Source organism: Scylla paramamosain, chromosome 30, assembly GCF_035594125.1.
Source record: "Scylla paramamosain isolate STU-SP2022 chromosome 30, ASM3559412v1, whole genome shotgun sequence".
NCBI classification, from domain to species: Eukaryota; Metazoa; Arthropoda; class Malacostraca; order Decapoda; family Portunidae; genus Scylla; species Scylla paramamosain.
Genome location: NC_087180.1, coordinates 5,719,616 through 5,746,471, shown reverse-complemented (window position 1 = coordinate 5,746,471; position 26,856 = coordinate 5,719,616). Strand labels below are relative to the sequence as shown.

General features: G+C 37.8%; 1 protein-coding gene across 5 annotated transcripts in view; it reads left to right on the top strand.

The window, feature by feature from the left end:
• LOC135116181 (rho guanine nucleotide exchange factor 11-like) overlaps positions 1 to 26,856 on the top strand; it is a 112,614-nt gene that overhangs the window by 14,334 nt on the left and 71,424 nt on the right. For 4 of the 5 annotated variants that reach the window (XM_064033481.1, XM_064033478.1, XM_064033480.1 and 1 more), the window contains exons 2-6: positions 6,486 to 6,628; positions 7,000 to 7,107; positions 17,765 to 17,910; positions 25,502 to 25,618; positions 26,290 to 26,388. In XM_064033481.1, the coding sequence (XP_063889551.1) occupies positions 6,486 to 6,628; positions 7,000 to 7,107; positions 17,765 to 17,910; positions 25,502 to 25,618; positions 26,290 to 26,388 (613 nt within the window). The remainder of the gene's footprint in view (positions 1 to 6,485; positions 6,629 to 6,999; positions 7,108 to 17,764; positions 17,911 to 25,501; positions 25,619 to 26,289; positions 26,389 to 26,856) is intronic. The other variant, XM_064033482.1, reaches the window with a different exon arrangement.

Sequence of the window (26,856 nt, the reverse complement as noted above, 5' to 3'; positions counted from 1 at the left end):
TTCTTGTTATAATAATTTGTGAATTATAGTTTTTGGCCTTGAAAGCAAGCATCTTCCTCATGGTAAGAGACAACAGGTAATGGAATATCAGAGACCTGAACACAACCAAGGGTCAATGAGAACAGGGAAGAGTTGTGGTTGTGTAGGTGTGTGCAACAACAATAGCAAATACAAGAAATATCACTCAGTGAAAAATCACTGCAAATATTTACTGCATATCTGCAGGTGGTAAAAATAAATATATATGTGCTATATATAGTACATATATTTCTGTGTACAGCTTAAATATCTGAACATATAGATTATTTGTGGATTAACCACTTATTTGCCATAACATTAGTTAAGCTGGCTTGTCTGTGAGATGGGGAGAAAAAAGCATGTGTAACAATATGTGCTGCTGATCCATTGTGAAAATGTACAAACAAATGAGAGGTGTCTCACTATGATTGGTGCCACATTATGCAGCATTGCTGTTGTGGCTCCACCATGTGATAAAAACAAATGAGAGGTGTCTCACTACTGTGGCAGCATTGCATCCATTGTATAGCACTGCATCATGCTGCAGCAGCACAGCAATGCTGCATCATGCTAGTGTGTTCATGTCTGGATAATTAGCTGGCCATGTGTTTGCTTTAATATTGGCACATTTATGTTTGGATATTGATGAGTTGTTATTGAATGTTTGGATATTGGAGGGATTTCTGTATACAGTCATCCCTCAACATTTGTGGGAGTTAAGTAACAGACAACTGTGAATATTGAAAATCTTTGAGTGATAGGTGCACTCCCTAAAAAAAAACTTGTAACCCCCTATGGTGGTGTAATTTTTTTAAAAACACTCCTGACTCACCTATGGCCTAGTTTGAGTAAAGAAAAGTCCTATGTACTCATATTTACAAGTATGTACTTTATTTTATATTTAATACAAATTTAAATAATTAATGTTGTGGTGTGGTCTCGTGTTCTATCGTTCCTATTTTTCAGTGTTGCCAAATCAACTGTCTGTGTTGTGTCATCATCTTACTCTTTATCTTTCCACCTCCATATTATCACTATTGTGTAATACAAGTGTATGTGTCTTGTTAATATAGGATCTAATATGAATTTTTTAAACAAGGCAGGTGTCTTGAAAGCTGTCTTAGAGACCATGGTGAAAATATTTTGATGTTAACAAGAATGTGGTCACAATGTGAGTGAATGTGAGGGAGAGAGATAGCTGGACACCAGTGGGAAATGTACTACACAATATACAGGCAGCAGAAAATGTACACAATCTCCAAAATCTTGCTAAATTGACATCACTACTGGAGATTGGAGAGATTGTGGTTTGAGATGGGTGGTGTGTGTGTATTAGGTGACAACCTGTGGAAAATCAAATCTGCTTATATTTTCTTTCTGGCACCAATCTGTTAATAGTTGAATCCTTGAATGTTGAAAACTGGTATATAATTTTTTTATTATTAGTTTTTAAGGGAACATGAGAGCCTGTCAATATGCTTGAGGGATATGTATGAACAAAAAAAATTGCAATTCCTGGATGTAGAGTAGTTTTTGTTGGATCAGATGAACTGAAAATGAATAATGGCTTTTCTGATAAATGTGGTAAGAAAGTCTGGCTTTATTTTAATTGATGCTTTATGGTGTTTAGTATCTAACATTCTTATCATAACTTTTTTATGACAACAAGAAAAAAAATGTTCAGTTCACCTTGATTCAAATCCTACATACTACAGCAAGGTTAATACAGTTAGGTGCTAAAGTGAGGCAGCACTCTCATCTTTGTAAAGTATCAAGACAACTTATCTGGTGTGCTGAGTGAGTGAGGAGGTGCAGGCTCCCTCATGCAGCCACAAGAATATAGGGACTAAAAGACACCACTGGGACACTGGGATGCCGTGCCCACAATCTTGATAGTACCTATAAGGTTGATTTTCACTGTGTTGGTAGCGGGGCAAGGAGCTTTGTGTTCGTATGAAGTAGTAACAAAACAGGATGAACTATATCTGGGGCTTTCCTGTATAGACTCATCACTGAAGGTCAAGCTCAGCATCTTGAGCATTCTTTACAACATATTTAACAGTTCTTTATGGGTACATTACTACATATGTCTGCTCTCTTGTCTATCACAGTTTACTAGATTTTTTATAGCAAAAATAAAGCCAGAAATTTCCCAAGGTGTATGTGATTTGATGAAAAGTAGATAGGAAGTGGAAGAAGCTTATATTAGAATCCTTGTGTGAAGCAATTTTACTATTCACTTTGTCACATAAATTACATTGTCCATGTATTTCTTTGCATGGTCCTTGCTTTGTACAGCAGCTTGTCACATAAATTACAGTCCATGTATTTCTTTGCATGGTCCTTGCTTTGTACAGCAGCTTGTCACATAAATTACATTGTCCATGCATTTCTTTGCATGGTCCTTGCTTTGTACAGCAGCTTGTATTGTTATCATTGTCTACCATGTGATTTTGATAATTTTATTTCTTGCTTATATGATCTTTATTTCTAATTCTCAGCACTTGTAATTTACTTGTAACTTTTTTCCTTAATTCTAAATGCATAAATGTGTGAATTAACTCCACTTCTCCCTTCTTTCCTCGTAGATTTGTGTTTTGTTTTGTTCACTTGTCCACTCTGTATGGTTCACACCCCTTGCTGCCTTCAACATATAACTTGTTAAAAAGATTGCAGAATTTGTAAAGTACTAATAGATAGGAAAACCATGCAACAAATTATTGTTTATCAAGCAGGTTTATATTAAATACCTTTCTTTTAGTTATACTGTTTTGTGCTCTGTAGAATTTGTGAAGTACTAATAGAGAGGTTTCTGTAGAATTTGTGAAGTACTAATAGAGAGGGAAACCATACAACAAATTATTGGTTATTAAGCAGGTTTATATTAACTATCTTTTAGTTATGGTGTTTTGTGCTTGAAACATTTATTTGTGTATGTCAGTAACAGTGAGGTGGCACCATCACAAAGCTACATACTGAGTGAAATAACATCAGATAAAAACATCAGATGGTGCTTAGTTTTCAAAACTGTGGTGAATAGATGATGGCCTATTATTTATTTATTTATTTATTTTATTTTATATTTTAAAATCTGGTTTTCCTAGTCTGTGAGGGATTTGATGGTGCCTCCAAAGGAAGGACTTTGGTTTTGGCATTTAGGAACTGTTACGACTTTGGTTTTGGCATTTAGGAACTGTTACCCCAAGTGGATGCCCTTCCTACCCTTGGACCGTGGCCAGGATTCAAACCTGTGCACCTGAGGACCCCTCATTTACCAAAGTGTGTGTGGTCCCACTGTACCACTGAATTTGAATGGCAGAAGTAAGCACTTGTGTACTCCTCAGTCTATAGACCGTCCAGTAATTTGCCTCAGATAAACTTGGATGTAGGAAAGCCAGACTTACTACTCTGTGTAATTTACAGAGGTACCTCAGTATTCCTTAATCCATTCCAGATCCTTGGATTTATACCAAACAGGACGTATACCAAACAAATTTTTCCCATAATAAGAAATAAAGGAAAAATTATTAATCCATCCACATGAAAGAAATTCTATTGTTGTTGGCAAATTATACAGTACATTGATGGGATGATTTAAACACTACTTAATATTAAAATACACATTGTATTTGATGGCATATAAGATGCACAGACATAAAAGATGCACTATCATTTCAGTAGGGCATATTCAAGAAAATTTTTTTAAAATTTTTTTTATGTATTTAAGCATGTAATGTTTAAAGCAAGCTAGTGGCACAGCTTAACAAAAAGCAAGGAATCACAATAGTAAAAATATCCTACATGATTGCTGTAATTAAGCAGAGGTTGTGGCCTGTTCACGGAGGCAATGCGAAGAACACAGCCCAGCTGCCAAGATGTCAACAACACACTTGGTGCATCACTGAACAGGGCCTTGTTTTAATTTTTAACATTTCCTTACATAATATTATGGTTTAAAAATATGATATAACACCCTTGTCTATAATACGGTGGTGTAAATCTTTTGGTGTACTGGTGAAGAAAATTTAAAAAATAAGTCTATGGGAGTCCTCACATTTGCATATGAGATGCAGGGTGATTTTTTGAGCCATTTCATGTAAAAAGATGCATCTTATATGCCATCAAATACAGTAAATACAAAAATAATTAGAAATAAATGAAAAATTAAAATCACTTTACCTTGCTGAGAAGAGTCGAGTGCCTACTAAGATGTAGCTGAAAAGGGAGGAGGAGATGTCATAGTTTTTTTTTTTTTATGTAGGAGGGACACTAGCCATGGGCAACAAAAATCCAATAATAAAAAAAATGCCCACTGAGATGCCAGTCCCAGAAAAGGGTCCAAAGCAGTAGTCAAAAGCTGAAGGATAAGTTTCTTGAAACCTCCCACTTGAAGAAATTCAAGTCATAGGAAGGTAGAAATACAGAAGCAGGCAGGGAGTTCCAGAGTTTACCAGAGAAGGAGATGAATGATTGAGAATACTGGTTAAGCCTTGCATTAGAGAGGTGGACAGAATAGGGGTGAGAGAAAGAAGAAAGTCTTATGCAGCAAGGCTGCAGGAGAAGGGGAGGCATGCAGTTAGCAAGATCAGAAGAGCAGTTAGCATGAAAATAGTGGTAGAAAACAGCTAGAGATGCAACATTGTGGCAATGAGAGAGGGTAAAGACAGTCAGTTAGAGGAGAGGAGTTGATGAGATGAAAAACTTTTGATTCCATCCTGTCTAGAAAAGCGGTATGAGTGGAAGCCCCCAGACATGAAAAACATGCTCTATACATGGACAGATAAGGCCCTTGTACAGAGTTAACAGCGGGGAGGATTGAGAAAAAACTGGCAGAGGTGTCTCTGAACGACTGACTTCATAGAAGCTATTTTAGGAAGGAGAGTCCCGCCAATCTGGTAACACTGCTTGTGGGCAGTCGTGACTTTGTCTTAAGAGAGGTAAACAAAGGTAGTGTGCGGTGTCATGACTCATTTTGACCTGTACAGGTTCTAGCACATGAGTCGTATTCCAAACAAAGGTTGTATACAAAGCAAATTTTTTCATGTCCAAACAGGATGTATACCAACTTGGACTTACTCCAAAGCGGATGTATACAGAGTTATGACTATACTGTTTTGTGCTCCCATTTTGGAGCTCATAAACAATGGATATTGAGCTTCAGGAGAAAGAGAACAGGTGCTCTCAGGGACTAAGAAAAATTTTCAAGAAGCTAAAACTGAGTGATAGTAATGGTTGATAGAACTGAGTGATAGGCTATGGTTTCTAAGTAGTAAGATATTTTAGAATATCTTTTTCTAAACCAGATTTCTTGTCCTATCCACTCCTATGCTATTTTGGAGGCTATTTCTCCAAACTTTAGTTATTCAATTTTTGTAAACTACGACTCCACTAATTGTGCTACATGAATCTTACACATCATTCTAAAGATCAGTAAATGTATAATCTTAATAAATTATTTTACATTCACCTGCTTTTGAAAGGTTTTGTTGAAAAAAATAATTAATAGAATCATATGAAAAAACAAAAGTGAGAATAGATAAAAAGCTCTTTGTTTTCTTTCCAAATGTCACAGGCTTCTTATCTGTATGTGAAAAATTGCATTGTTGAATTGATGGTGAGAGGTGACATTTTTTTTATATATTAAGTGTTTCTGTATTTTTTGATTTATCAGATTCAAATGAAACTTGCTTACAATACTCATTTAATTAATAGTTTCCATTTTGACCATTCTATTGCTGCTGTGGTAGATGGTCACTGTTCTCCTAAATCTATTAACATTGGTGTTTCTCAGGGTTCTGTCCTGTCACCCACTCTTTTCCTATTATTCATCAATGATCTTCTAAATCAAACTTCTTGCCTTATCCACTCCTACACTGATGATACCACCCTGCACTTTTCCATGTCTTTTCATGGACATCCTACCCATCAGGAAGTAAACAGTTCACCTAAGGAAGCCACAACACCTGACTTCTGATCTCTCTAAAGTTTCTGATTGGGACAGAGCAAACTTGGTATTGTTCAGTGCCTCAAAAACTCAACTCTTCCATCTATCAGCTCGACACAACCTTCCAGACAACTATCCCCTCTTCTTCAGTGACACTCAACTGTCCCCCTTTTTTACATTCAACATCTTTGGTCTGTCCTTTTCTTATAATCTAAACTGAAAACTTTGCATCTCATCTCTAGCTAAAACAGCTTCAATGAAGTTAGGCATTCTGAGACATTTCTGCCAGTTTTTCTCACCTCCCCTGCTGCTAACTCTGTACAAGGTCCTTACCCATCCAAGTATGGAGTGTGCTTCACATGTCTGTGGGGGATTCCATTCATACTGCTCTTTTAGACAGGGTGGAATCAAAAGCTTTATGTCTCATCAGCTCCTCTCCTCTAACTGACTGTATCCGTATCAAGTATCTGCACACTATGTGTATTTTGATATGTGTTGTACTAATATTGGCATTATCTTTCAGGCTGGACTTGATATTGGAGGGCAATGATGACCAACCAAGTGACTCCAGCACTTTGCGGACGGTGGTAATCCACCGGGGCGAGCGTGGTTATGGATTCACTGTATCTGGTGAAAGTCCTGTCATTGTGCAAGATGTGAAGGATGGTGAGTTGGGGTAGCAGGTGTGGTGATACTGATGGTTTGGGTTGTGGTGACTTTGATTCTTATTTAACAGTAACCTCCTTGGTCCAAGAGATTTAGAAGCATGAAGGCTGAATGTCAGATGGTGGAGGACAGACTCTGTGGGCTCTGGTGTAGGACAAACTGCGTGTGCTCAGTTTAGGACAGTCTGTGTGGGCTCATTTGTCGGCCAGGACAAACTACAGACCTGTGTGGTGGTGGGCAGGCTGTGTGGTCTCAGTTGTAGTGCAGTTGTAGTTGTGCAGAACAAAATAAGGATAAAGTTTAATTGTGTTTTGAATTAGAATGATAAAGGAAACTTTTCTATACTTATCAACTATATTTTGCTTCAACAGGAGGACCTGCAGCCCAGGCTGGTGTCAGGAAGGGTGACTCCATCATTGAGGTCAATGGAGCAATAGTGTCACAGATCAATCACAAGGAGGTGGTACAGATCATTAAGTGTAAGTGTCAACTCAGACCACCTTTGTAGGGTGAAAGACCTTGTTTTTAATTTGTATATTTTTGCTTATTGGAATGTTTGGCTGAGCTGTAATGCTGAAGCTCCAGAGAATAACCCTTGTCTTGACTGGGTGTGCTTTGGTAAACGAATGTTTTAATATTAACTTTAACAGGCATTCATTGATATTGTTAACTGGAGGGAGGTAGTTATTTTACAAATGCAGGAGGTAGTGTAAGTGCAAATGCAGTGGCAAGAATTAGAAGTTGGTGGAGGAAATAAAAAAAAAAGTTTGCCTTTGTTGACACTGAGGATACTTTTGTTCAGATCTGTAAGTTATCCACTTATATGTGGTATTTATCAGGGATGTACTCATATTATTGTATGTTAAAAAAAATTGGAAGATGATGATATCAGGCTAAACTGGATGGAAATGTGAATAATGTGTACTGTATCAGTGAACAGTAGACCTGGGGAAAGATCATATGGCAAACTATGGTTAGATGGAGTTAATTGGTGGTGGTGAGAAGTGTTAGACTGAGGTGAATTAGCTGTGTTGAGAGGATGGCGGGGAGAGAATTGGGTAGAGAGAGAGAGGTAAGATGTGATCATATGGCAACCATCAGTCTGGCAGGCTGCCATTAAGTTAATATGGCTGACACATGCAAATATGTATTGGAACTTTTAAAAATAATGGTGACCATGATTGTAGTGATGGTAATAGCAATTTCTTGATATTTGAGTGGGTAAGTATTACATTAAGAGTGGGTAGCACAGATAATTGCTGACAATATGAGTTAGTGTAACATGGCTGCATTTTTCTTTGTACGCATGAATGTGAACACCTCATTAGTATTAAGTGTTGGATTTATTTCTTATACAGGGACTAGCATGGAAGATACTGAGCCGCTATGAAGTTCTCTTTTAATTTAGACATTTTTTCAAGGAAGAATAGTATAGTGAGTTTAATGAAATAAAGACATGCCTGAGTAAGTAAGACACCACCAAGTGTTTTCAAAATAATGATGACTACCCAGGAGGGTATGTAACCATGTGATGCTGACAGTTATTTCCTGATATAACTTTGGTAGGATAACCCTGAGTTGATATTTTTTTTTATTTATGGCTATTGGTGAGGAATGAAACAAAATGAGACTTAATAATAGTGTAGTTTTGCTCAAATCTATCTTTAACCCCTTTACTATGATGATGCTTGAGGTGTGTCATTACTTTTTTATTTTTTATTTATGTAGGAAGGACACTGGCCAAGGACAACAAAAATCCAATAAAAAAAAATGCCCACTGAAATGCCAGTCCCATAAAAGGGTCAAAGCAGTGGTCAAAAATTGATGAATAAGTGTCTTGAAACCTCCCTCTTGAAGGAATTCAAGTCATAGGAAGGTGGAAATACAGAAGCAGGCGGGGAGTTCCAGAGTTTACCAGAGAAAGGGATGAATGATTGAGAATACTGGTTAACTCTTGCGTTAGAGAGGTGGACAGAATAGGGGTGAGAGAAAGAAGAGTCTTGCGCAGCAAGGCTGCAGGAGGAGGGGAGGCATGCAGTTAGCAAGATCAGAAGAGCAGTTAACATGAAAATAGCGGTAGAAGACAGCTAGATATGCAACATTGCGGCGGTGAGAGAGAGGCTGAAGACAGTCAATTAGAGGAGAGTTGATGAGACGAAAAGCTTTTGATTCCACCCTGTCTAGAAGAGCAGTATGAGTGGAACACCCCCCAGACATGTGATGCATACTCCATACATGGACGGATAAGGCCCTTGTACAGAGTTAGCAGCTTGGGGGGGGGGTGAGAAAAACTGGCAGAGACGTCTCAGAACGCCTAACTTCCTAGAAGCTGTTTTAGCTAGAGATGAGATGTGAAGTTTCCAGTTCAGATTATAAGTAAAGGACAGACCGAGGATGTTCAGTGTAGAAGAGGGGGACAGTTGTCTGGAAGGTTGTGTCGAGTTGACAGATAGAGGAATTGAGTTTTTGAGGCATCGAACAATACCAAGTTTGCTCTGCCCCAGTCAGAAATTTTAGAAAGATCAGCAGTCAAGCATTCTGTGGCTTCCCTGCGTGAAATGTTTACCTCCTGAAGGGTTGGACGTCTATGAAAAGAAGTGGAAAAGTGCAGGGTGGTATCATCAGCGTAGGAGTGGATAGGACAAGAAGTTTGGTTTAGAAGATCATTAATGAATAATAAGAAGAGAGTGGGTGATAGGACAGAACCCTGAGGAACACCACTGTTAATAGATTTAGGAGAACAGTGACTGTCTACCACAGCAGCAATAGAATGTTACAGAGAGAAGGATAGAAACTGTAGGAGGATAGTTTGGAAATCAAAGCTTTGTGCCAGACTCTATCAAAAGCTTTTGATATGTCCAAGGCAACAGCAAAAGTTTCACCAAAATCTCTAAAAGAGGATGACCAAGACTCGGTAAGGAAAGCCATCAGATCATCAGTAGAGTGGCCTTGATGGAACCCATACTGGCGATCAGATAGAAGGTTGTGAAATGATAGATGTTTAAGAATCTTCCTGTTGAGGATAGATTCAAAAACTTTAGATAGGCAGGAAATTAAAGCAATAGGATGGTAGTTTGAGGGATTAGAATGGTCACCCTTTTTAGGAACAGGTTGAATGTAGGCAAACTTCCAGCAAGAAGGAAAGGTAGATGTTGACAGACAGAGCTGAAAGAGTTTGACTAGGCAAGGTGCAAGCACGGAGGCACAGTTTCAGAGAACAATAGGAGGGACCCCATTAGGTGCATAAGCCTTCCGAGGGTTTAGGCCAGCAAGGGCATGGAAAACATCATTGTGAAGAATTTTAATAGGTGACATGAAGTAGTCAGAGGGTGGAGGAGAGGGAGCAACAAGCCCAGAATCGTCCAAGGTAGAGTTTTTAGCAAAGGTTTGAGTGAAGAGTTCAGCTTTAGAAATAGATGTGATAGCAGTGGTGCCATCTGGTTGAAATAAAGGAGGAAAAGAAGAAGCAAAGTTATTGGAGATATTTTTGGCTAGATGCCAGAAGTCATGAGGGGAGTTAGATCTTGAAAGATTTTGACATTTTCTGTTAATGAAGGAGTTTTTGGCTAGTTGGAGAACAGACTTGGCATGGTTTCAGGCAGAAGTATAAAGTGCATGAGATTCTGGTGATGGAAGGCTTAAGTACCTTTTGTGGGCCACCTCTCTATCATGTATAGCACAAGAACAAGCTGTGTTAACCAAGGTTTAGAAGGTTTAGGACGAGAAAAAGAGTGAGGAATGTACGCCTCCATGCCAGACACTATCACCTCTGTTATGCGCTCAGCACACAAAGATGGGTCTCAAAGATGACACAGAAGCAGTAATCATTCCAAGGAAAATCAGCAAAATACCTCCTCAGGTCCCCCCAACTAGCAGAGGCAAAACAACAGAGGCACCTTCGCTTAGGGGGATCCTGAGGAGGGATTGGAGCGATAGGACAAGATACAGATATGAGATTGTGATTGCAGGAGCCCAACGGAGAAGAGAGGGTGACAGCATAAGCAGAAGGATTAGAGGTCAGGAAAAGGTCAAGAATGTTGGGCATATCTCCAAGATGGTCAAGAATACGAGTAGGGTGTTGCACCAATTGCTCTAGGTCGTGGAGGATAGCAAAGTTGAAGGCTAGTTCACCAGGATGGTCAGTGAAGGGAGAGGAAAGCCAAAACTGGTGGTGAACATTGAAGTCTCCAAGAATGGAGATCTCTGCAAAAGGGAAGAGGGTCAGAATGTGCTCCACTTTGGAAGTTAAGTAGTCAAAGAATTTCTTATAGTCAGAGGAGTTAGGTGAAAGATACACAGCACAGATAAATTTAGTTTGAGAGTGACTCTCTAGTCGTAGCCAGATGGTGGAAAACTCGGAAGATTCAAGAGCGTGGGCACGAGAGCAGGTGAAATCATTGCGCACATAAATGCAGCATCCAGCTTTGGATCGAAAATGAGGATAGAGAAAGTAGGAGGGAACAGAAAAGGGGCTATTGTTAGTTGCTTTAGACACCTGGGTTTCAGTGAGGAAGAGAAGGTGAGGTTTAAAAGAGGAGAGGTGGTGTTCTACAGATTGAAAATTAGATCTTAGACCGCGAATGTTGCAGAAGTTAATGAAGAAAAAGTTGAGGGGGGTGTCAAGACACTTAGGGTCGTTGACAGAAAGGCAGTCCGACCTGGGGACATTTATGGTTCCTTCCCCAGATAGGGACTCCGAGGCTGGTGTAGGAGTCGCCATGATGATTTAAAAATTTTTGAGTGAAGAGTGTGTGTTATTAGGTGCTTGTAGTTTTGTGTGGAGGAAGAGAGTTGTCTTTAGAGGGCAGGCTGTGACTGCTCCCTTGTGTTGTGAGACACAAAGGGAAACGTTCAGTGAGGTCACAGCTGGGTTTAATGATAAGTTCACAGCACTCCCTGAACAGTGCTTTAGATCTCACTGGGAGTAATTATCATTTCGTCAGGTGTCTACTGCCTCCTCTTGCTCATATAATCATCTGATGATGCACCATGTGCATCACTTGCCATGTGTTCTGTACATTGAGAGTTTGAAATCCTGATACAGACAAAGTGGGATGGCTTTCATATGCCTCAATCACTCAAATCTCTGGCTCCACCCCATCAATTGTCAGCCAATCATAAAATTATAAATTTCAGTATCTTTCAAGATCTAACTCCCCTCATGACTTCTGGCATCTAGCCAAAAACATATCCATTAATTTTACTTTTTTTCCCTCCATATTTCAACAAGATGGCACCACTGCTATCACATCTATCTCTAAAGCTGAACTCTTTGCTCAGACCTTTGCTAAAAACTCTACCTTGGATGATTCAAGGCTTGTTCCTCTCTCTCCTCCATCCTCTGACTACTTCAGGCTGCCTATTAAAATTCTTTACAGTTATGTTTTCCATGCCCTCGCTGGCCTAAACCCTCGGAAGGATTATGGGCCTGATGGGATCCCTTCTATTGTTCTCCGAAACTGCGCCTCCGTTCTTACACCTTGCCTGTCTGTCAACATCTACCTTTCCTTCTTGCTGGAAGTTTGCCTACATTCAGCCTGTTCCTAAAAAGGGTGACCATTCTGATCCCTCAAACTACCATCCTATTGCTTTAATATCCTGCCAATCTAAAGTTTTTTAATCTATCCTCAAAAAGAAGATTCTTAAACATCTTTCACTTCACAACCTTCTATCTGATTGCCAGTATGGGTTCCGTCAAGGCCACTCTACTGGTGATCTTTTGGGTTTCCTTACCGAGTCTTGGTCATCCTCTTTTAAAGATTTTGGTGAAACTTTTGCTGTTGCCTTAGACATATCAATAGTTTTTGATAGAGTCTGGCACAAAGCCTTGATTTCCAAACTACCCTTCTACAGCTTCTATCCTTCTCTCTGTAAATTCATTTCAAGTTTCCTTTCTGACTGTTCTATTGTTGCTGTGGTAGATGGTCATTGTTCTTCTAAATCTATTAACAGTGTTGTTCCTCAGGGTTCTGTCCTGTCATCGACTCCCTTCCCATTATTCATCAATGATCTTCTAAACCAGACTTCTCGTCCTATCCACTCCTATGCTGATGATACCACCCTGCACTTTTTCGCGTCTTTTTGCAGACATCCAAACCTTCAGGAAGTAAACAGTTCACACAGGGAAGCCACAGAATGCCTGACTTCTGATCTCTCTTAAATTTTTGATTGGGCCAGAGCAAACTTGGTATTGTTCAGTGCCTCAAAAACTCAACTCCTCCATCTATCAACTCGACACATCCTTCCAGACACTTCAGTGACTTCAGTGACACTCAGCTGTCCACCTCTTCTACACTGAACATCCTTGGTCTGTCCTTTTCCTTTAGTCTAAACTGGAAACTTCACATTTCATCTGTAGCTAAAACAGCTTCTATGAAGTTAGGTCTTCTGAGACATCTCCAGCAGTTTTTTCTCCCCCCCCCAACTTCTAACTCTGTACAAAGGCCTTATCCATCCATGTATGAAATATGCTTCACATGTCTGGAGGCAGGTTCCACTCTTACTGCTCTTTTAGACAGGGTGGAATCAAAAGCTTTTTATCTCAACTCTTCTCTTCAGTCTCTTTCTCACCACTGCAATGTTGCATCTCTAGCTATCTTCTGCAGCTATTTTCATTCTAATTGGTTTTCTGATCTTGCTAACTGCATGCCTCCCCTCCTCCCGTGGCCTTGCTGCACAAGTCTTTCTTCTTTCTCTCACACCTATTCTGTCCACCTCTGTAATGCAAGAGTTAACAAGTATTCTCAATCATTTATCCCTTTCTGGTAAACTCTGGAACTCCCTGCCTGCTTCTGTATTTTCACCTTCTTATGACTTGAACTCCTTTAAGAGGGAGGTTTCAAGACACTTATCCTTCAATATTTTAGTACCGCTTTGGAACCTATATAGGAACCGGCATCTTGGTGGGCTTTTTTTTTTTATTAGATTTATTGTTGCCCTTGGCCGGTGTCCCTCCTACATAAAAAAAAAAAAAAAACTCATGGTGGCAGTGGGAATGAGTCTTTGATGCTGATATGAGTTTGCCTGTCTTCCTTACATTATGAATGAACTTTCAACTGTAACAGGGATGATTATGGATGACATGGACATGATGGTTGATGATGATAATGATTCCTGTAGTGATGATGAGGCTGATGGCTCTGAAGTTGAGATGAGGGAGGTTGAGGAAGGTTGGTGGTTGATATCACAGTTTCTTTCTCAGTTCTCAGGACTGAATCCTGCTCTTGATAACTCATCACTTGTATCTTTCTCTGATGCCTTCAAACTTTTCTTTGATGATGAGCTGATTGGCAAGTTATGTGACTGGGTGAATGAGAGAGAGGTGCCTGTTTTTTTTAGCTGAACATCCCCCCAAAAAATGTCATATTAACAGAATTATTTGACACTTATTTATGACATGTATATCTTTCTTACTCAAAATCAGATATGGAATAAATGGATAATAAAAAAGGCCAGATAATCCTTTAAAAAGACACAATAAATATAAAATGACAAGTGCTCACTGCAGCATGCAATGGTGGCCTGCCCCTTGTACTGTGCTGCTGGGCCCACATTATGCATTTCGTAGTGAAGAGGTTAATACATTATTTTTTTCTGGTGTTGTAAGGAAATACAGAAAAAAAGTAATTTGTATAATTTGGGGAAAACTGACAGGATGACTAATGCATTCAGATTTACCAGGCCATAGATGGCTGGTCCACATTTCAGTATACCTGTTAGATCTCATAAAATAGATTTTGTGGATATATTTATGTGGGAATAGATGACATATCTTCCTCATAAGAATATCTAGGTAGGATTGAATTGTGGACTGATTGTAAAACTAAAAGGGAAGTGAAATGTCATTGGAATTTAAGTTTCAATGTGGAAAATAGTGTACAAGACTAAAAATGAAGAATTGTTGTATCAGAAATGTCTGCTTTATATTTGCATTTGGAAAAAAAGTGGTTACTCACTCATCTTACTTTGCTGCACTATAAGCTAATTGCTTTTCTCCAGCTGAGGAACTTCTGACCACAATAATTCCATGACTGACTCTTATCTGAGCAATAATATTTTGGGTTAATGCAACTTAATTGTCATATTTCCAATGTTTGTTGTTTTACCACACTTCATGAGTTAAGCTATGTAAGTTTTGGATCAATGTTGCAAAATAGGTGTTCTGTAGATGAATGAATACAGTAAGCTTAAAAAAGAGGTGTTCCTTTTGTAAAGTTGAGGACTGAATTGTGGCATCACATTTCTTCCTAGACAAGGAATGGGATGGACAACATTATGATCAGTTGAAATTTATTTAAAATTTTATGTATTGGACATATATTTTCTCAATTTGGATGACCAACTGATGGAAGCACAGTAAGGGATATGCCCAGTTTATTTTATGGCATTTGTATAGTGTGTGTGTGTGTGTGTGTGTGTGTGTGAAAATATATTAGGTTGTCTCAATTTTTTGTGATTAATTGTAATATGCACAAACTTTTTTCAATATTTATTGCAGTCTATTTAGTGATGAAATTACTTTTAAGGTGAAAAGTTTTGCAACCTGCTAAAATCAAGATAATGAAGTGTTTGTGAAGTCATTTATAATTGGAATAGATATGAGCAGTTTCCTTCTGTTTGTTACAGACACAGCTATGCATGAGCAGGTGATATACATACATTAAGGTTGAGCATGGCTTTCCTTCTTACTAATTCTGTGTTGTTTGTCTTTTTTATACTGGCACTCCTTATGGTAAGTACAGGCCAGAGTTAAGGGTGAGGCTCATTGGTGATGGATGTGTGTTACATTGCACTCACGACTCATTAGTATGATATGATTCTTGTCTTTGATTGACAATTTGATTCATGCTTGCTGTGGAATGAGGTGATATGGCACTTCCCCAGTGGAGGAGTGTCACTGATAGGCATCTTGGTATCATACTATTCTGTAAGATTGTTTTGCAAATTTATATTTTTAAAGTAAGTTGTTTTGCCAGACTACTACTACTTTCAGCTGTATTGTTTATTTTTAGTTGGTTTCCTATTTAGCTAATCATGCTCATCTAAGATTCATAAGATATGTTGTGAGCTTGTTCAGCATTTATTACTAAGTCTTGAATTTTATATTCAATTGAATTTACTTTTCATCTGTTGTAATATTTGCTTTAGCTGGAAAGCGATATATATATATATATATATATATATATATATATATATATATATATATATATATATATATATATATATATATATATATATATATATATATATATATATATATATATATACACATATACACACACACACACACACACACACACACACACACACACACACACACACACACACACACACACACACACAGTGAAACCTCAGTTACTGAATGCCTCCCTTTTTGAACAAATTGGTTTTTGAACAAAATTTTGAACTCACAATTGCTTTGGTTGCTGTACCATAATTTAGTTCTTGAACAAAGTTAGTTGATTTCAAATACTAAAAGACAAAGGAAAGGTTGCTGTTTATTACTAAGAACAAAATTTTGAACTCATAATTGCTTTGGTTGCTGTACCATAATTTGGTTCTTGAACAAAGTTAGTTGATTTCAAATACTAAAAGACAAAGGAAAAGTTGCTGTTTATTACTAAGTTATTGTTTCTATAAATATTTCCTTCATTTTTACATATTTGGAGGAGAGTGACATTGGTTAAGACAGTAATTCATTCTTTGAAAAGAAGTTAAATGTGATCTCATTGAAGAGCCTCGCTGTAAACAAACTTTTTTTTTGTGCTCAGGAGTAATCCTAAGCCACCTGTGGCTCTCTTGATAACCTACAACCCCATCACAAGTGCATTTTCCCATTAGCTTTTTGATAATTTTGGCAGTAAGTGAGGTGCTCCTCTCTGTACCACTCTGTAAGGCTTCCCTTGTTCACTAAATTGGTGACATATATAGATAATACCTGCATGGTCTAAACAGTATCTTATGTTGAGTTCTATGTCACTATTCAATACATCTTTTCTGGATAAATAATTTCTGAGCTGGATATATTGTGGAGTGGCCATCGTGGTGGTGGGAGTACCTGTCATAAGCTGCAAAAACAGGGTGGATGGGTGTTCGGTAATGGATTAATCAATTTTACATTGATTCCTATGGGGAAAATAGTTTCGGTTTCCAAACATTTTGGATTTTGAACAGCATTCAGGAATGAATTAAGTTCAAGAACTGAGGATCCACTATATATATATATATATATATATATATATATATATATATATATATATATATATATATATATATATATATATATATATATATATATATAATTTGTGGGTGTATAATTAGAAGAGAGAAGGATCCAATATTATTGAATATCATGTAGTGATAGGAATGGAAGTCTAGTCCTTATGAATAAATTTTGAGGATTGAGAAATGATGAGAATGAGTATCTTGGTGGCATGGACACATCCTAAGAGTGAATGTTAACAGATTGCCCAAGAAAGTGTTGAAAGGGAAGTGAGAAATTTAGGTGAGAGAGGGAGCATTTCACTGTAGGAGGAGAGTTCTGGTGTTTGCAAGGGAACAGATAGAAGAGGGTGATATGACATATTATATATGTCAAAGATATCTTGGCGGTAGTTTTGATGTGGGCATCATTTGTAATGAATTATCCAAAGGAGAGGGAGACATCAAGGATGATGATGATGATGATGATTGGTGTTGGGCTTTCATTCTAAAAGAGAGGTGGTGAGCATACAGGCTCTTGAGATCCTGTGCCCACTTGTTTGTGCTACTTGCTTGATGTGTTGCTTCACATATTAGTGTATTGTGGGATTGCTCATCTCCCCTCCATGCAGCATCCTCACAGAAATGCATCAAGGCTTACTTTTCAGAGACACCTTTGCTTCTGTCACTGTTCATTGTTAAGTTTTGGAAATTTTACAGTCTCTAAAATATTTAGGGAAAATTAAAGATATTTAAACAGTATGTAACTACTCAAAATAGTATTCATATTGCCAGTCACTTGTGAAAATTATTCTAGAAAGTTGGATATTTTAAAATGAATTATGAATTTGTGTGCCACAAAACATAATAACAAGTCTTTTTTGCTCCTGATTTTATTAACTCAAGGAAGAAGTCTAATTGATCTTTTAATCTCAGCTGCCAACCAGTGTGTTAAGCTGACACTACAAAGCTATCCTGAAGGGGAAGCTTTGACCCCACAGGACGCCAGCCATCGCCACCTGGCCCATACCACAAATCCTTCCAGGTACAACGATCGCATCACTGCGCCACTGCCTGTCAATGTGAGTGTCTTTAGGTTTCATGTTTCTGAAAGTTTTGTGTAACAGAACAGTAAATTATAACATGTGACTAATTAGACAGCTATCTTATTGTTAATAACTTTAATATATTCCTCACTACTACAATAAGTATTTGGTGCCTGTCCTTTAAGAATCTTACTGAAAAATCTTGTCTAAAGGCAAATAAACTTTGATGAAGTTAGGTGTACTGTACTGTATTGTCTGTTACTTTGTCTCTTGGATGCTTGCAGTGTTGCATATCTAGCTGTCTTCTACCGCTATTTTCATGCTAACTGCTCTTCTGATCTTGCTAACTGCATGCTTCCCCTCCTTCTGTGGCCTCGCTGCACAAGACTCTTCTTTCTCTCACCCTTATTCTGTCCACCTCTCTAACGCAAGAGTTAACCAGTATTCTCAATCATTCATCCCTTTCTCTGGTAAACTCTGGAACTCCCTGCCTGCTTCTGTATTTCCACCTTCCTATGACTTGAATTCCTTCAAGAGGGAGGTTTCAAGACACTTATTCATCAATTTTTGACCACTGCTTTGACCCTTTTTATGGGACTGGCATTTCAGGGGGCATTTTTTTTTATTAGATTTTTGTTGCCCTTGGCCAGTGTCTTTCCTACATAAAAAAAAAATAAGAAAAATAAAAAAAAAAATAAATAAATTAGGAATCAAGTGGTCAAAGAATTTTACATTGTAGGAGTTGGGTGACAGATGAACAGCACTGGTGAATTTACAGGTTGAAAATTAGATCTTAGACCGTGAATGTTGCAGAAGTTAATGAAGAAAAAGTTGAGGGGGGTGTCAAGACACTTAGGGTCGTCGACAGAAAGGCAGTCCGACCTGGGGACATTTATGGTCCCCTCCCCAGATGGGGACTCCGAGGCTGGTGTAGTAGTCGCCATGATGATTTTAAAATTTTTGAGTGAAGGGTGTGTGTGTTATTAGGTGCTTGTAGTTTTGTGTGGAGGAAGAGAGTTGTCTTTAGAGGGCAGGCTGTGACTGCCCCCTTGTGTTGTTAGACACAAAGGGAAACGTTCAGTGAGGTCACAGCTGGGTTTAATGATAAGTTCACAGCATCCCCCTGAACAGTGCTTTAGACCTCACTGTGAGTAATTATCGTTTTGGCAGGTGTCTACTGCCTCCTCATGTCAAATGGAGCAAATTAACACATTTCCCTCTTGTTGAAATCTCCATGCTTGGAGATTTTCATGTTCATCACCAGCTCCATCATCTTTCGGTGTGCAGTCTGGTGAACAAGTCTTTGCTTTGCTACCTTACATGAAATATAACAATTAGTGCAGCACCCTTCTCACATACTTGGGTGCATTTGCAAGATGTGGTTAACATTCAAAAATTTTTTCTAATCTTTAACCCTACAGGTTATTTTGTCAAACCACTCTCTCAGTTTGGCTCCTTTAATCACAATCTTATTTTCTTTACTTCTTCATGAATGTGGAGGTGCTTCTGGCACTATAAATCTGCTGTGTGATAAATGTACCATTCTGATTTTCTTTGGAATGAAAATTGTTTCCATGTCAGAGATTCATCTATCACTACTGAGCACAAAAGAAACTCTCTGGCATGGAATCATACATTCCACATACTTTCTCTAACCGCAAAGTTCAAGTGACCTTGCTCTTGTGCAGTCCAGGTGGTTCATAGACAATTTATCAGTCTTCCGTCTCCTAAATCTCATGCCCTTTTTTATATTTCTGCCTAAAATCATGTCAAAAAACCTTCACCAATAAGAAATGTCAGTCTTTCTAGTTCGTCTTCTTGTGACTTGGCATTTAGCCAAAAACATCAATTTTACTTAATCTTTCTCCCCTCTTTTTCATCCAGATGGCTCCACTCCATCTCTAAAGCTGAATTCTTCTTAGGTCATTGCTAACAATTCCAGAAAATGATTAGGTCTTGTTCTTCCCTTACTCTCTCCCATTGAATGTATAGAAACTTGTATAACACAAGTTTCTGTGGATATTGATAGAGGTGAAAGTACAGTTTATGTTCTCTGCAGATTTGCATTTTGTTTAGCCATGTTGTGAAATTCTATTGTGGGTGGATGACAGTCACAGTGGCTAGGCATCCATGACTGGGCAGCATCCATGATGGGATATGTAGACACAGGATGTCTATTGAAGTTGTAACAGTAACAGTGAATACGTTCAGATTGTATTGCATAATTTTGAGAGAAAAAACTGCCAGCAGTTACTAAAGTAATGCAGTGTGTGTGGACATGGTGTTTCTCTGTCATAGATGCCCACCTGGCTAGGCTGTTATATCTGTCACCCACCCACATTTAGATTTAATACCATGGGTAAACAAAGCCTCAAAATACATTACAACTTAAAATAACCTGTACTTTCACCTCTAGCAATATCTGCAGAAACTTGTGTTACACTGTGTAGTATGGCCATTTTAGAAGTAATTCATAATGATGTCTTCTATGTCCTTTCTGACCTTGATCCTCAGAAGGTTTATTGCCCAGATGGAGTCCATCCTATCATTTTCTGTAACTATGTTTCTGTACTCACCCCTTGCCTGGTGAAATCTTTCTGTCTGTCAACATCCACCTTTCATTCTTGATTGAAGTCTGCCTACATTTTAGCTGTCCCTGAGAAGGATGACTGCTCCAATCTCTCAAGCTACTAACCAATGGCTTTGATTTCCTGTCAAAAACTAGATTGGCTGTTCTCTCTCTCTCTCTCTCTCTCTCTCTCTCTCTCTCTCTCTCTCTCTCTCTCTCTCTCTCTCTCTCTCTCTCTCTCTCTCTCTCTCTCTCTCTCTCTCTCTCTCTCTCTCTCTCTCTCTCTCTCTCTCTCTCTCTCTCTCTCTCTCACACACACACACACACACACACACACACACACACACACACACACACACACACACACACACACACACACACACACACACACACACACACACACACACACACACACCACAGCTGCACTGTCTAGTTGATTGGATGCATCCACAGCAGCTCCAAGGATTTTCCTAGGTTTTGGTTGTACAGGGGGGCTGAGCTTGAGTCCCGTCTCCATGATAGGGAATTGTGTGATGTGTGAGTGCAGGGCAAGTGAAGTGTAAATCGGGAAGTGGTTGAAAGGATGAGATGGGAGAGTAGTGTATAGGTAAAATTGTCAGTGATATCAACAGGGAAGATTGCAGCCTGCATGGCAAATGTTTTTGAAAGTTTCAAGGAAGGAGACCTCAGTGTAGCTCATACAAATAAATGAATATGGAAAATTGAAGAAGAAAATGTGAAAATATGAAAAGAAATACTTAACTTAGGAGTGATAATAAAGACATGGAAGGAAGTGAGAGAGAGAGAGGTGGGTGATAACAATGTAAAAAAGATATCCAGTGATATAATAGAGATGAAGAAGAGGGAGATGGAAAGAGAAAAGAAAACAAAGAACTGAGAGAAGAGGTGACAAAAATAATGGACTTAAACAAGAAGTACTGTGAAGAAGTCAAGAAACTTGAGGAAGAGAATGAGGAGTTAAAGAAGGCTTTACAGGAGAGAGAGATTAAGGTTGGGAAAGTAAAAAAGTTAGTGGCAGAGGAAGTCGAAAGTTGGAAAGAATAGAGAGAACAACAGCAATAGGAACTCAATAAGGACATGGAAAAGCAAATGATTAAAGTAATAAAGGAAAAAAGTAATCTTGTGAGAGACAGTACAGAGAAAGATGTGTGTGGTCATATTTTGGGTCAAGGAGAAGAACTTACCCTTGAAAATAGCTAGAGAGAAAAAAGAGGTGAAAAGGGCTACGAAAATTATAGCAGAAGTGGTAGAAGAAGGAGAGGAGATAGTTGAACAAATTGCAGAGGTTTACAGGATTTGAAAGTACAACAAAAATGGAACAAGACCAATGAAAATAAGATTCATGTCACAAACAGCAGCAGAACATGTCTTGCAAGGAACAGGAAAACTGACAAAAGTAGAAGGAATGGGGAAAATATTGATAAAAAGAGACATGAATGAAAAAGAGAGAAGTAAATTGAGAGTTTAGAGTAGAGGCCTAGTCAAAAAACTAGGAGAGAACACAGGAACAAGTGAGGAGATTTATTTGGAAAATTGTGGACATGAAAGTGAGGAAATGGTGGCACAAAGATGCCATAGAAATTCACCAAGTGGAAGCTTCACAATTATGTATACAAATATAGATGGTTTGGTGTCAAGCCTATTGGAACTTAAAGACTACTTAAAGAACAATAAACCAGACATGGTATGTTTAATGGAAACCAAACTAAAATAGGAAATAAAGTTGAGATTTACAAAGGAAGGATATAGCACATGGAGGAGAGACAGAAAAGGAAAGGGAGGAGGAGTGATGATATTAGTAAAAGAGGATATTGTTGTTGAGGAAGTGGAATATGGTGATGGAATGGTGGAAACTGAGTGTTGTGATTAAGATCAAAGAAAGTGAAAAAGGAGTTATTGTGACATACATACCACCAAGAACTAATGCATGGGAAACCAATAGATATAAAATCATGCAACTAGAAACAAGAAGTAGCATAGAGGAAATGATAAGGAAAAGTAACGAAGTGGTCTTAGTATGTGACTTCAACACTAAAGGAATTAATTGGGAGGAGATGGAAGTGAAAGAAAATGTCAGGTCATGAGCAAAGAGCTTATGCATACCAAGATGGTGAATACAATGAAACTGGTTGAATAAACCTACAAGATGCAGAGAAGAGGAACCATCACAGTTTGACTTAGTGTTTATGAAAACTCCAGAAAGTAGACCAAGTATACATTGTCCACTGAGTCCCCTGGGAAGAAGTGATCATGTGACAATAGAAATAGTACTACAAGAGGAAAAGTGTTGTACAGGAATGAAGCATTTAGAAATGGGAGACAGAACTATGCTAAGGCAAACTTTGTTTGCAGAGCTTAATAAATTTTATGGGAAAAAAATTAATTAGAAAGAACTATTTGAAGGTAAAGTAGTGCAAGAAAAGATATGAGATATTTTTGAACAAGTACAGAGAGGGGTGCAACAGTTTGTGCCAAGTTATAAAGTGAAAACTGGAAAGCATGAATGGTATAATGCCAGGTGTGTAGAAGCAAAAATGAAAAAGGACAGGGCATGGAAGAAAATGATGAGAAAACTGAACAGAAATACTAGGGAAGAATACAGAAAGGCAAGGAATGAATATAGTATAATAAGAAGAGAAGAAAGAAATTTTGAAAGTGACAGTAAGAAAATGCAAGGAAAAACCCAATCTCTTCTACATATATGTAAATGGGAAAATAAAACATAATGGTGGCATAAATAAGTTAAAAAGGGAAGGAAGAATTTATGAAACTACTGAGGAGATGAGTGAACTAATGAATGCTAGTTTTCAATCAGTGTTTACAAAAGAAACTGAATTTGTGGCACTGAAAGTGGTATCACAGAATGAAGGAATATAGGAGACACAAGTAAAGAGACAAGAAATCAAGAAACTGCTGGAAGAGCTGGATGTTAGAAAAGCTATGGGACCAGATCAAGTAAATGGATAGATATTAAAAGAATGCAGAGAACAAATGGAAGAACCCATATGGGATATAATTAACAGCTTGTTGAAAGAAGGAAAAGTACCAAGGGAATGGAAAAGAGCTAACATAGTCTCAATATACAAAGGAAGAAATAAATTGAAACCATTAAATTACATACCAGTGTCACTAATAAGTATTGTAAGCAAGCTTTGTGAAATAGTAATTAAAGGTAGATGGATTTATTATTTAGAAGATGAAAAGATAATTACAGAAAAGCAATTTGGATTCAGGAAAGGGAGGTCATTTGTTACAAAAGTACTGAGCTTTTATACAAGAGTAATAGATGGAGTGCAAGAAAGGGATGGATGGGTTGATGCAGTCTACCTGGACTATCAAAAAAAGCATTTGATAAAGTTCCCCACAAAAGTCTTATGTGAAAGTGAGAGAATGAAGGAGGACTAAAGGGAGCAACATTGAGATGGATAGATGATTATTTACAGGAGAGGGAAATGAGAACAGTGATCAGAGACACTAATTCAAGTTAGTGTGAAGTGACAAGGGGGGGTACTGCAAGGATCTGTTTTGACATCTGTTATGTTTCAAATATATGTAAATGATATCACAGGATCTAAATAGTTATATAAACCTTTTTGCTGATGATGCAAAAATGATGAAAACAATAAAGGATGAAAATGACTGCAAGGAATTACAAAAGGATATTGACAGTATACATGCATGGAGCCAAAGATGGAAACTAGAATTTAATGCCAGAAAATACAATGTGTTGGAAATAGGAAAAAGTAGAGAGACCTTCATGGAATTACAAAATGGGAGGATAAATAATAATGTAAAGTAATGAAGAAAAAGATTTGGGAGTGATGATCCAGGACACAGTATCACCTGAAAGGCACATAAATGAAATATTTGGCTCTGCATACAGCTTGTTAACAAATATTAGGATGTCATTTAATTATTTAGATAAAGATTTGAAAAAAATATTATAACAAGCATGGTACGACCTAAATTGGAGTATGCAGCAGTAGTTTGGGCTCCACATAGAAAAAAAAAAGATACATGAAAACTAGAAAGAATACAGAGGATAGTGACAAAGATGGTACCAGAATTGAAAGATTTAAGCTATGAAGAAAGACTTGAAGAGATGAGATTACCAACACAACAAGAGAGAAGAGAAAGAGGAGATCTGATAATAATGTACAATTTATTAAACAGTATAGAAAGAATAGACAGAAATGACTTGGTACCACAGATGTAGGATTGAAAGAGATGGATGAGGGGGCATGGGAAGAAAATAAAGGAGAGTGAATGTTCCCTGTATTGAACTATTGAAATCTGGAATGATTTGAAGGAAGAGGTGGTTGTGGCAAACAGTGTACACATGTTTAAAGAGAAACTGGATAAATATGGTTATGGAGACAGGACAAAATGAACTTTGGCTTATGCCCTGTACAGTACAGCTAGATAAATACACACACACACACACACACACACACACACACACAGATCCTAATTAAAGAAATTGAATGAATTTAGGTATGTAGATGAGAACACAGGATGTAGATGAGAACACAGGAGTATAATTTAGCTCTTGGAAATTACAAACAGGTAAATATACACATGCACTATCTGTGGAAATTACAGAAAGGTAAATATACACATGCACTGTCTGTTTTGCGTTTCATATCCCACAGCACCCTTGATGTAGCCAAGTGTTAACAATTGTACAAATATTTGATATTTGTTTTTGTAAGTTTTGAAAGCTTGTAGTTTCTCTATATATATTTTGTGTTTTTAATGAAAGCATTTTCATGATTTATCTTCTCTGTTTGGTTTGTTGTCCTTTATTTAGTTTCCCTTCTCTTTATAAAAATGTAGTTATTGTGTCTTATAGAAATGTAGTTATCATGTCTGCCATTCCTTCACCACTGCTGTCATCAACTGTGCCTTCTGTACTGTGAAGCTATTGATACAGGGATGGTGTTGAGGTAATATTGAGGAAAAAAGACAACAAATAGTGCAGGGTTGTTTCCCACATTTACTACGGAAGCTGTATTGATCCATTCCATCTGTTTTCAGACACATTTACAGAATCAGATGGAAGCAAACAAAAGCAAGATGTTGACCAAATACCTAGAGAAGCAGCGTCGCGTCAGGGACAACATCATGCTGGAGTTGCAGCGAGGGCCTTCCAAGGTAAGTATGGGTTGGAGGACTCTGCATACTGTGCTTGCTGCTTACTGCTGCATGTGTGTTCAACCATTCAAAGACCTCTGGTGTACATTGTGTACAGACCCAAGTAGCACTTCTAGGCTCACTGGGCCAATACCATGAGTTGAATGATGCCCGTTTTGTACCCACCAGTAAGTGTTGCAGAGGTTGCTTTGTACACCTTGCAGCCTTGCACTTGTGAGATCAGTTAATTTATCTGTCCTGTGTACAAATATATTTTTTTCAGCTGTTTGTTTTATTTCTCAAATGTATCTTACAAACTTAAGTCTCCTATTGAGGTAGGTATCTCTGAATTTCAGTTTGTGTAAATTTGGGTGAAACCCGTTCTTGAGAATTAATTTTGCATGTAATTTGTTAATGTATTACTATTTTTGTTAATCAGCTTTGAATTTTTTTGTTGCATATATTTTTTGTATTGTTTTGATTTACTCTGCAAAACAAATTAACAGCTGGCTAAGGCAAGGGAAGCCAGTTGTGTTATGGATGACTGTTGAGTGACTAGGAGGACAGGGAAGAACCTCAGGAGTAAAGGAAGCTGAATGTGTGCCTTGAGTATGTGTGAATTGAGATAAGAAGGAGCCACCTGCAGGACTGGAAAAACTGTTGGGTGTCAATGGTGCATTTGCCTCTTGCAGGTTTTGCAGAGAAACCTTGAGAAGGAGTTGGATTCTATAAATCGTCAAATAGCCAAAATACAGGAGGAACTCAAGACAGTGAAAGACAGTGAAGCTCAAGTAAGCCTATATTTACTTTAATATATATATATATATATATATATATATATATATATATATATATATATATATATATATATATATATATATATATATATATACACATTTATTAAATTATATATGATTTCTTATTTTCCTTTCTTATTTTTAATACTTTGTTATAATCTTTCTGTTTATGCTGCCTTTGTTGAAATTGCTGAAAGTTTGACTAATTTTAACACTTTTCTTTTATCTCGTTTGTTACATGATTTGTTTTTCAATGGACTGGTGTATTCTGTGCTACTGACATGCACTGGATACACAGTTTTGTTCTGCCTCTCTTGAGAGGAAATTTTCACTTCTTACTCTGGACTCAAATTCAGCACAGAGTTTCAGAGCTTTCACTGTGCTCTTGGTACTGCGCGTACACCTTCTGCTTTGCTGTGGCAGACTAATAGACTTGAACTGAAGATCTTTTTTTTAAATACT